At 38.9% G+C, this 11,821-nt stretch overlaps 1 protein-coding gene across 2 annotated transcripts in view; it reads right to left on the bottom strand.

Annotated features, from left to right (window-relative positions):
* Positions 1–610: 610 nt before the first annotated feature.
* Positions 611–11,821, bottom strand: part of PDZRN4 (PDZ domain containing ring finger 4) — a 228,379-nt gene continuing 217,168 nt past the window's right edge. For both annotated transcript variants that reach the window (XM_062491143.1, XM_062491144.1), the window contains 3 exons: positions 11,574–11,675; positions 8,068–8,184; positions 611–2,137 (listed from right to left, as the gene is read on the bottom strand). In XM_062491143.1, coding sequence (XP_062347127.1) covers positions 611–2,137; positions 8,068–8,184; positions 11,574–11,675 — 1,746 coding nt within the window. The remainder of the gene's footprint in view (positions 2,138–8,067; positions 8,185–11,573; positions 11,676–11,821) is intronic.

Below are 11,821 nucleotides of genomic sequence, written 5' to 3'. Positions count from 1 at the left end.
AGCAATAATTTATTTCTCTTTCTTCTTCACAATTATCACATACTGTCCAGCTACAAGACCAATGCCACTACATAACACAGGAGAATTGCCCACCTACACTTTACTTGGACAAATACAATTACAATTTACAGATTAAATGTACTGTAAAATATGTAGTTGGAAAAATGTAGTTCTTATCTATATGATGGGTTGTGGCATATGTTTTATGAACAGATTCAATCTAAGATGTAAAACTTTAAAACTGGTTAAGCCCAGGATACAGTATAAAGCATTTTGGTTTGGTACTGTATTGTTAATAAAGTAGAAAAAGCAAAATTAGAGAAATAAATCCAGATTTTAAGTTACAGGATATGCATTAGGTTAAGAAATTTTTTCCTTTAGTTTTCTATTTTTTTTCTACAAATGAATAATATGAATATATTGCAGGATAAAGAAAGACTGCCAGATAAAGAAGGTATTGTTATATGAAAAACAAATGAAAAATACCAGGTCATTTTGCTTACAAAAAGATCAAACTATAAACAGTCACAAAATATATAAAAATGCCACATTGAACGAGGCAATTGTACTCTACCCAAACTGGTAGTATACTCTCTGTTAGAAGTTGTGTTCATACAGTAGTAACTGATAAAAAGGCATTGTGCACTCTTGTGCCATCTGGGGATTTAGCACCATGTGTCATCAGTTCTTGTATTGTCATCCAGTTGTCCAAGATTTTCTTGTTTCTCTTTTTCATCATCTTTTTGTGACTCAGTTCAATAATGTTGATTTCCTTTTTGCCCTCGCTGCCACTCTGTGGACTTTCCTTGAGACACTCCAGCCTGCTCCTCATCATGAACTCCCGCCGCCTTCTCTGCTCCTTAGCACGCACCAAATGCTGCTTCCGCTCTTCTTTGCTCCAGTAGCGACCCATCTTCATCTCACTCATTGTATCATCATCTGTCGTCATCCCACTGCGCTCCTCTTTAATTTTTAAGGCACGTTCCTTCAGGATTCTGTCTCGAACTGGTCTCTTTGTGATGTACCTCGTCCCATCACTCCTTATTTTCACTTTCCATTCCATCTTGGGTTCCATACACTTCTGTGAGTCTTTGCACATACTCACCAGGCTGAGCTGGCTTTGGGCATACTCCACAGCAGACTTCTGCTGGATCAGTTGCATATAGCTTTGATAATGCTTTGCATGAGCAGGTATGTTCCCGTACCTGTAAGAAGAACTGTGATATGGAGATAAATAGGGAATGTGCTCACTGCCTTGCCTATCCTGGTCTGTGAATTTGCTGCTTTCTGATGCCAGTACTGTGTTCTCAGCAGCACTGTTTTGCTCAGTGGGTTTCGTTTTGGCTGAGGTTGTCTCCTTGTTGCTTTGTCCTGAGGATGACTGATTGGAAACAATTGTGGTCCTCAGGTTTTTCCTGTTTGTTATGCTGATCACCCTCTGGAGAGAGTTATCAGGGGATCGCTCCACAGTCAGTGGAGTGCTCCTGCAGCTTTCAGCAGTGTTGTAGGCACTGGAGCTGTCCTTATCAGATTTCTCAGGGTGCTCCATAATGTCATCCAGTTTTCCTCTTTGTACATCTATGCTGGTGTTATAATTCCTGAAACTTTCATCATGTAAAGCCCAAATGTCTCCATACTGATCTCTCACCTTTTGGAGCCGGTGAGCTTGCATAATATTCTGGCATTCGAGTTCAATGTTCCTCAGTTCCTCATTAAGCAGCTGCAGCTCATGCTCTACTCCGTCTTGCTCTCTTCTATTGCATTCTATCATGCTGCTTGAGTAATAAAGATCATACTCCCCATGGTTTCGAATCTTGCACTTCAGTTCCAACAGCTGCCGAAACCTTTCACATTCCTCCTCTGGGTTTCCTACAAAATCAGATTCAATGTATCCCCCAGACACAAAGCTTTCATTGCACTGGAGCTCAACACTGCCTGATGTATCCTGGCTGTGGCCCTGATCCCTTTTGCTCTGCAGGGTAGCACTGTTCTGCTCCTCGGCTGCATTTTCTTGCTCTGAGCTCTCATCATTTCGGAGACTTTCATCCGTAGGTCCCACCCCACTGTCCTTCTCATGATTGTTGGATGATGAGGTTGCAGTGTCTGTAGTGCCATCTTCCTCTTCATGTTTCTTTGGCTAAAAAAGGAGTAAACCAAAAGGATTATCAAATGCAGATCTTATTATAGAAGAATATTTTCCAGCTCTGTTTTGCTTAAATAGCTGGGATCTGATTTAAGCTGAATTAAAACAGATCACTAAGCAGCAGTCCTACTGCTCATAGCTTTCAAACATTTCTGAGAGTCATGCTGTGGTTTCCATTCTGAGCAGAGTGAGTTACAGTACTAGCGAGATAGCTTCTAATGTCCAGAAAGAAATATTTCCCTCTCTAGCTAAGCCATCTCTTTGCAATGCTTAAAGATAACGATCACCAGATGGTGAGCTGTTTTTGATTCTGGATTATGGCCAGAAACTGGTGGCACAGAAATCTTCTCAAGCTTGAGCAAAAGCTTCAGTACTGGTATCACCTCAAACAAGCAACAAGCAGCCAATGAAGCAATGACTAGTACAACCTCAGAGGGTGTAAAAAGACTACTGTTTCTTTTTTTAAACAGTGAACTTTCGTTTGCTCCATTACACCCTCCATGGCCTTCTCCTACACTTTTTGTGTTCAGCAGCTTTTTTTCTGAAGAACCGTTCATTTCAGATTCTAGGATTTTGCTCAGAAGGATCTCAGTCCATTCCATCCCTCTTTTTGAAAACATCATCTTTTTGAAAACTCATTTATTTCCATTGTTAGAGTTCATGTTCCTTAAAAATAAAAACATAAAAAATTCAATATTAAGCGAGGAACAACACTGAGTGCTTAGCCATGGGTATGTCAAGCTTTTTGACTGCTGATTAGCACTCCACTCATTGTACCTCACCTATTTATATTCTCAACCTATTTATATTCCATAGAATGTGAGATAATACCTCTCTGAAGAGACAGACACTTTATTTTTCAAATCAGATAAGCAAAGAATCATTCAGAGTGCAATTCATATGACCAAGTACGTAACTATCCACAGTACCAACTAAACACCATGTCTCTTTTAGGAGGTATAATTGCATAATTATGTATAATGACTGCAATATAATCGGGAGAGAAAAAAGGTACAGTGCACCTAGTGAAAGGAAACAAACTTAAAGAGACCATTGTCATAATTCCCTTCTTATCTACTTTGACAAACAGTAAAACAGGATGAAAATGTGTCTTCTATGTCATCTCCTCTCTTCATGTGCACCTCACGAAGACATACCCTTCATCTGGTTTCATTTCTTCAACTGTTAGGAAAAAATAATGGCCTAGTGTCAGAAAAACAAAAATAACCTCCACCCCCAATTCAGGGTAAGAGTGGAATAGAGCAAATATTGAAAGAAACACACCACCAGGAGAAATCAGTGTCTGTCTAAAAATTTCTGAAAAGATACCTTAGGAGATTTAGGTTTAATTTAGTATCCTTCTGGTTCACCTCCTGCAGGTGAGTGCTGCTACATATGCTATTCTGTTCCCTTCTCTCACCTGCTTAGGAGCTGCTGCAGCTTGTCTTGACCTCCTCAGCCCCCAGCAGAGGAGCGACTCCAACCTGGGCAGCTTACACTTCACCCCAGCCACTGCAATGTGCAATCCAACCTCACTGCTCTGGAAAATACTGAACTATCAACAGGAGGGAGAACAGCTCCACCAAACAACAGGAGGGCAGTGCAGTAGAACAGTCAGGAATCTGGGTGCCTATTCCAACTGCAGGGCTCCATTCACATGACCAAACAATGAGGGTCAGGATCTGCTATTTGACTCTGAGAGTGAGTGATAGAACACAATTTGCATCCATATGACTAAAACTCCAAAGGGGGTGGTTTGTCTGTTAGCACAGCTGTACAGCTTACAGAAGCAGAGCTTCATGATACTTACTCTGATGTCTTCTGCATGGTACTACACCACCCAAAGCATATATTTGAGAACTTCTGCAAAAAAACACTTAATGGGTCTACTTGTATAGGTGTTGGGAAGAGACCTTACAGTTGATGTCCATGCAATCCACACTTTCAGAACTGGTAGCTCTTGTTTTCCACAATACTTTTATCAAAAATTTAAGCTTTGTTTCTTTAACTTCAATTTGATTTATACTGACTGAATATAATACACTGCCATCTACTTAAGTCACACTATCTGGAATTAACATGCACACACAAAGGATGTAAACAAAGCACAGCCCATCTTTTGAGTCAAGTAGAAACCAGATGAGTGGGACTGATCTGATGAAATGAAAGTGTTTATAATAGAGGCATCTGAATGTCAGATAGCAACTCAGGGTTTCCTCAGGAAAAAACAAGTGCCTATGCAATCAGATTCTTCTCAAACTAAAGCAGACATCCATATCCCATTACATTTTTCCCCAGTAGGTGGACATTTGGAGTTAAGTCAATTAAGAAAATGAAAAGTAATACAGATATTTATTGTACTGCATGTTCTTTGAGATATACTTCGTTAAAAAAATTCATTGTGACTCAAGTAAAATAGCCCCTGGCATTTTTGTCCTGGACATTTCATGCTTGCCAGAGTTTCTAAACATGTGCAAGCTGAGCAGGCTTTTACAGAAGGAGATAATTTTAACTTTATATTGAAAGATAACAAGCCTAATTCCACATTACATCTCTTTTGAAAAACAAGTGAGAATCCACAATTTTCAGTGTGTTGCTTTTTCTGGTGTTATCTACTTCAAACAATGTGTTTATTTTCAAACATACATTGTCAATCTCTTCTACAATTACTTCTGTTTGAAATACCAAAGGGCTCCTTAGGCCTCATCTTTGCAGTGAGAACTCCGATAATGAGAAGGTAAACCCAGTGGTGCGTACAATCAAGCAATAAATGAACCTCAAAAGATTCTGTATTTCAGCTCCAGCAAGAATTCCTGCCTATAAAATTGCTAATCTTGCAGGAATTCAGGCACCGTTCTATTATTTTACTATTTTTGATATATACTGGGACTCAAAACCCAGACTGCTACTCAAGTCTGAATGCAGTATGATTCAGTTGAAGGCTCTAAAAAACACAGCTGGGCTCTCTGGACACTCCCTGACACTGAGAGGGAGAGTGGTCACAGGGAGAGGAATCTCCAGTGGCAGGCTAACCATGAGGTACTCAAACCATGAGGGAAATTTGGAATTTATTTCAGTGGTTCACTAAAAGGGAATATGCTCTTCTGCAAATAATGCTGGTCTTTTAAAACAGGCTTCTCTCAAAAAAAAGATTTTCCCCCAGGTATTTTCTCTGTATTTCAGCTTTGACTGAACTAGGATAATTTTTTATCCAATTCTTTCTTCTTCTTAATAGGTTCTGATATATTCCACAATACCAATAAGAATTTCTGCATGGCAAATGTATGGTATTCTTCTGAAAATTATCTCTGCTGCACAATGAACCATGATGTTGTAAAGGAAAAGGAACACAATGAGTTATAAAAAATGGAGAACTACATTTTTCCTTGAGGCTTATTGGACTATTCTGTACAGAGAAGATACAATTCTTGATTAAATTCTACAGAGTAGGTCAAAAACATACAGAAAAGATATGACTATCTACTTGACTCTTCTATTACAAACTGTACCAAATTTTTTGTGACATCTTACATTAAAGGTTAAATGGGAATTCTGTAAAACAGACTTGTATTTGGAAGGATATTCTGATTGAGTGTATTCATTCCTGCAGATCTCAAGATTCATGATGACAGATGATTATGAAGCCAGAGGACTAAGTTTTGTTCACAAAAATCAAAGCTGGTTTCCATGACCAACTAGGGAGCTTGAAGATACTCAGACTGGCCACTGTCAGCTGCAGTGAGAATGGTTTCATAGCTCCAGTGGATGGTGTGATTCCCCTCAGGAAACTGCTAGATTTCCCAGCCTAACAAGGAGTAAAGAACCAGTTTTCTGACTTGAGGGGTCACTACATAGAGTCTAGAGAGACAGCAGCTGTCACAAATTACTGATGCCCCATTACACACCAAGCTGCATTTGGTTGATTCGATTACTCATCAGAAGGGCAAAGAAATGTCTGGCTGTCCTAGAATTACTTCAAGCAATGCAATGTCAGATACTGACAGATCACAAGTGACCACAATTTTTTTCCAGTGTAGTATTTACAGTAGTATAAAATCTCAATATGGAAAAAAAAAAAAAGAAGAAGAAAGAAAAAGCTTGGCAAAAGTTTCCAACGGGGAATAAACAATTTCAATGGGTTCTGTGAAAGCACATCACAGAATATCATTCAGAATGTCACTAATTTACTAATTAACACTATCCACAACCAAAGCTTGACAACAATTTGCAGTGGAAGGTCACAATTGTAAAGTGATTTCAGAGGACCCAACACGTAATGTGAATGCCCAGTAGGAGTTCATAGATAGACTTGTTCAAGAATTTGTACCAGAACTGGGGTTTTGTGTGAAAATCATGTGTCACCATGCAAGCAAAATTGTTTTGCAAAGAGCAAGTGTTTTTTCTGATAGGAAATATTTGGTATCCAAGATAAAATTGGTTAAAAACAATAAAAAAGATGCCATGTATGAGCTGAAAGTAGCTGGCTGTGCAGCAGTTAGCACATTTATGGTGGGAAATTGAGGCATTGTTCACTGACTAGAAAAGAGTCACAATTAAAAGGCAAGTAAAAATCCTGTTGTAAGGCTCCCTTCCCACCAACCCTGGAGTCATTCCCCTTTGTGTAAATAATTAAATGTGTATAAGATCAAATATTTGTAATTTGATCTATCATAGTTCAGATAATTGACTTAATTATTCTGTTAGTGTCTCTGTCCCAATGAATATTTCATTGATATACAGGGAACAGCTTTAATATGAGCTATCACCTACTCAATGACCCAGTGTCAAGACTGGAGGGGAGGTCAGGAGGAAGCAGACTAAATATACATTCAGGCACGCCAGTGTGGACGAAGCATTGAGGCATTTGAAGTCAAAGAAGCTTCCTGGTTTCCAGAAAAGAGTAGCCTCTCATAGTCTTTCTCCCTTTAGTCACTTCAAAGAAAAATGCCTCAGGCTCTCTGAGCAATTCAGAATTGGGAAAAAAAAAAATTAAGTCACAAACTTCTGTGGGTGGAAAACCAATTTCTCCCCAGCTGCATAAATCCAGAAGCCAGGAGAAGTTGAATTTTATTTCTTTGGCTCCACACAGGTGTGCATACTGGCAGATCACCTGATCCAGGAGTGGGTACTTGCACCTTTCACAACAACAAACATCTGAGAAGACCCCTTGATGAAACTGAATGGTATATTAGCCACAGTAACACAGCCTACAGAACATACGGGCAGGTGAAAGTCAGGACAGTAGCAAGGTGAGACTATGCTAACAATAGTTTATTTGTCTCCATTAACAAAACAAATGCTGAGCTGTGCGCTGTTGGTGTAAGAAAAATACACTCACATTAACAAAACACCTGTTGTTTATTTAAACACCTCTTCCATCTTGTTTTGCAAGCTCTGGTGCAAGGCTGGCTCATACACTGCATGCATACAACAAGAGGGGCACCTAGCTCATCTCTGAGCTCCGGTGCTACACTGACATTCACAGATTCACAGAATATTCTGAGTTGGAAATCATCCCAAAAGGATCATCAAGTCCAACTCTGAAGTTCAATCCCTTGTATGGGGATTGAACCCATGACCTTGGTGTTATTAGCCCCAGTTTAATAAAAATTGACATGAAGTATAACATCATAAATCCCAAACACTTCAGAATTAATGAAGGGAAGCAGTATTATTCTGAGAGTTCAGAGAAGAGAAGAAATCTGCACTTATCACACCCTCTTAAATTGTTCGTTAACTTGACATACTGGGCCAAAGCATGTATTGTTATTTTCCTTTCATACAGTGTGCTGGAGATCACAGCATTTGGAGGGAGAGCTCTATCAAAGCCTTTGACTCCATTTTACAGCTCACTGTTTCATTCTACATTAATAAAAAGGTATACCTTGAAAAATTTCAAATTATATGTTTAGTAGTGGTCCTACCTGCTCCACCTCATTGGTTGCATACTGCATCGCTTCATTATGCTGCTCTTCCAACATTTCCAAGTTCAACTCCTCTAAGAATTCATTCCTTTCATCATCCAGCCACCCTTCCTCCAGCTGCAAAGAATACATTAGTATGCTATTTTATGTTAACAAGGACACATGCTAAAATAGAGTAAACACAAATGGTATTGCTTGACTAGTTCTTTTTGTTCTAATGATTCTCTTCAGAGAGCCAGGCGATAGAAGTTCACGTCTCAAAAAAAAAAAGAAAAGAAAAAGGATAAAAAGATGGGATTCATGTCTTTTATCCTTTCGTAAAACAGTATGACTGATTTTCTGTCATAATGAAGGAGACTGCACAGCACAGACATCATTTCCTTTCAAAAGGTATGAAAGGCACAGCGTATAATCCTGAAGCTGTCATGTTCATTACTACTGAGAGACCCTGCACTGCAAGAATGGCAGTGTTACTAATGGGGCCAGGAAGCAACTGGGCTCTCCTCCCTAAACTCCATTCCAGCCCTGCTGCCATCACTTCAATGGAAACCTTATGCTGCATTTCTGCCACTATCTTCCCACTGGTCTTCCAGGTAAACAAATAAACAGAACAGGGTGATAGAAAGATGAGGTGACTTGAAGGGAGGCAATTTTTGTTCTCCCGGTGTGTCTGGAAGCAAGGCTTATCTGTTTGCTTGTTTTTTTCTCCCCAAGTGTAAAATAGTACATTGACATTTGGTGAACACATTGTTTCAAAAGGACAGGAGGTGATGCTATGTTTTCTGTCAAGTACATATTTTTTCTTGAAGCCATTTCACACCCTTCACATCTTTCAAAACTGATAAAACAGGCACCCTGGCCTCAAACGCTATTCTTGCCATTTTTTTATTACAGTCATGTGTGCACATGGCATACATCCTTTGTACCTTCAATCCCTTGCCAGATGGCACACTGCATTAAAAAGAAAAACACTGGTCAGTGGCACTCTTGGCTATAATGACAGGATTGTAGCAGAAGGAAACACTTTTTGTTTTGTCATTGATGAAGGAACCACAGGACAATGGTGACAAAAACATGCTAAATGGAAAAGCCTCAGCATAAGACAATTACAAGACTACAAAGTACTTGTGTCCCAAGACAACAAGAGTGATGTAGCACAGGCCAACACCTAGAGCAGAATTACCCCTTCCTTATAGCCAGGACAGGTCTGGTCATAGATGTCAGACAGAAAATCTACACCAAACCAGTAGTAGTTAGTAGTAGTTCAAAGGTACACAAGGAGTGACTGATGCTGTGTAGTACTTCTAATAGAATATTGGCAGAACATCACTATTTCCTTAGCAAACTGATGTGGTTTTGCCCATGTCAACAAATTCTTTCCTCTTATAAAAAACATAATAAGCCTTTCATTTCCCCTGGTAAAGTAGGCTACCTACAGTTTGGGATTAGGAGGAGACTTTTTCTTGAGGATATATAATTTTTATGTTTGTCCTTAATGGGAGTTTCAAGCCATTCTATGAAACATCTGCTGGTTTTGTTTACTTGTCTTGTTTACCTTTCTTTTCCCCCAAGGAAAGCAAGAGCACTGCCTTCCTCTACTGTAAAGGACACAGTTTAATTCATCTCACATGAGGAAATAGCAGAGATTAACAAATTTGGAGGATAAAAGATGAATCTCACTTGGGCAAATTTGCTGATTTGATCATGGCAGACCCAGTATATAACTAATGAGAATGCTTGTTATGTTACAGCTTTTGAAAGAAAACTAATATGTGCCTTAGCATACATGTGCACTACATATACTGTGTACACATTCACACATGAGAATGCATGTGTGTGGTGTGATCTTCTGGTGCTCTGTTTCAAAATTTCATTATTCACTATACAGATATGTGGTCAGAGGGGTTTTCTTCCCTGTTAGTGAGGGAATGTGCTCAGCAGTCACCCTTCAAGGTTGCAATACTGCCATTACCATTATTCATTAGAAATGAAAACCTGCTTAATCCTGCTGGCTCTTACCAAGTCAAAGCAACACAACCAGCAGAAATCAGTTGATGGCTTGATCTCTGACCCACCCTGGCTTTTTCAACATTTTTGTAAGAGTATGTTCTTAAAACGCATAAACTAAACAAAAAAATCCAGCACCAAAGGCCCAAACCTAAACCAAACCACACTTATTTGTAAGGTGTTCATGTGGGAAGCTACGCTGGCACACATAAGTAACTCCTTATCTCATACTAATCTTATCATATTGACGCCTTATTTCATGTTGACCAGTCTAAACAAATACGGAGACTGAACTTTCTCTGGGCATGTATTATATAAGTGCGTGAATTTCTGTTCCCTAAAGAAAAACAGAATGATAAATAGTTGGAATAATACTGAAAAATCTCTTTTAAAATTTCAGCAACTGAGGACTACAGTTTTGCAGTATAAAGTGAGGCACACCTATTTTTGCTGTACTTTGTCACTGGTTTTATAAGAATTGTTTAGCTTCCTGAAAAACAAAGGACATGAATGCTGAAATTGAGACTCTTTTATATCTACGGTATTCAAGTAGATATTCCAAGTGACACTGAATTACACTTAATTAATTTAATTTATACAGAATATGTAGCTAGTGAGACTGAAAATATAAGAACAATAGCATGAGAGACAAATAGCAAGTTAACCAAGTTGTTGGCAGATAGAGAGAACAGTGACAACATAATGTCCTTCTGCTTTGCAAAGGTCTACAAATAGAATATAAAGGAATGCAGAGACAGTAGTCTTCTACCACTCTAACTCATATTTATCTGATAATCAATCTAACATCTGTCCCCTGCAATGATATAAAAAATTCTTGGCATGGTGAGATTCTTGGCATTAGCATAATTTTAAAACCATAAAAATGTTTCTAAAAGCTTTAGAAAATGTACCTCCCAAGTTGCAGGTACACTTTTGTGACCAGGTTGCTGTTAAAACAGTCAGAGTCCCATTTGCTGAATGATACTGTGATAGAAGTCCCATAATTGATGCATTGTATGCATCATCATAAACATGTATGCAATGTTTCCATGCCTGTTTATAACCATGTAGCATAAAACAACAATTACAAGCTAATGCTTTAAGTTCATGTAAATTATAAACTTCATATAAAAGATAAAATTGATAAATGTTAAGTGTGGGAAAATTATCCCCTGAACAAAGAAGAATCATCTAATGAGTAATGCACACTTTTCAAGTTCTACTTCATATTTTACTAATACCATACTGGTGCTGCCAGCTTTATTTATATACCTGCTCACTCTGCTGGAAAAGAACTTGTTTCGTTTGGGGAAAACATGCCCTAGTAATACCAAATTATTTTCTTTGTTGGATAAAAAAGGGCAAAGCTCTGCAGTTAACTGTTTGCTCCTTCTGTCAGTAACTTTGGTATTCCTATTTCTTGGCAGCTCATTACTTGCAGTGACAGTGAATGCATGGTATAACCCAGGTTCTGGCTCAGTGGATCTGTTTAGTCTAACCTGCATCTCTGGCCTCGCGACCAGCAACACAATTTTCCTGCATTCTTCGCTGGAGAGCAGCGCCACTGCCTCTTCTCTATTCTGGACATCTTGGCCATTTATCTAGGAAACAAATGAAAGTGGCACATTAGTTTCTATTTCCACAAAGCAACACACAATAAAGGGCAGATATCAGCTCATTTGTGCTGAACGTACGGACAATGAAAATTGTGCAACGGGCTCATCTTCAGCCCCTCAGTGGTAAGTGC

Source organism: Cinclus cinclus, chromosome 4, assembly GCF_963662255.1.
Source record: "Cinclus cinclus chromosome 4, bCinCin1.1, whole genome shotgun sequence".
Taxonomy (NCBI): domain Eukaryota; kingdom Metazoa; phylum Chordata; class Aves; order Passeriformes; family Cinclidae; genus Cinclus; species Cinclus cinclus.
This window is presented reverse-complemented; position numbering and strand designations above follow the sequence as displayed.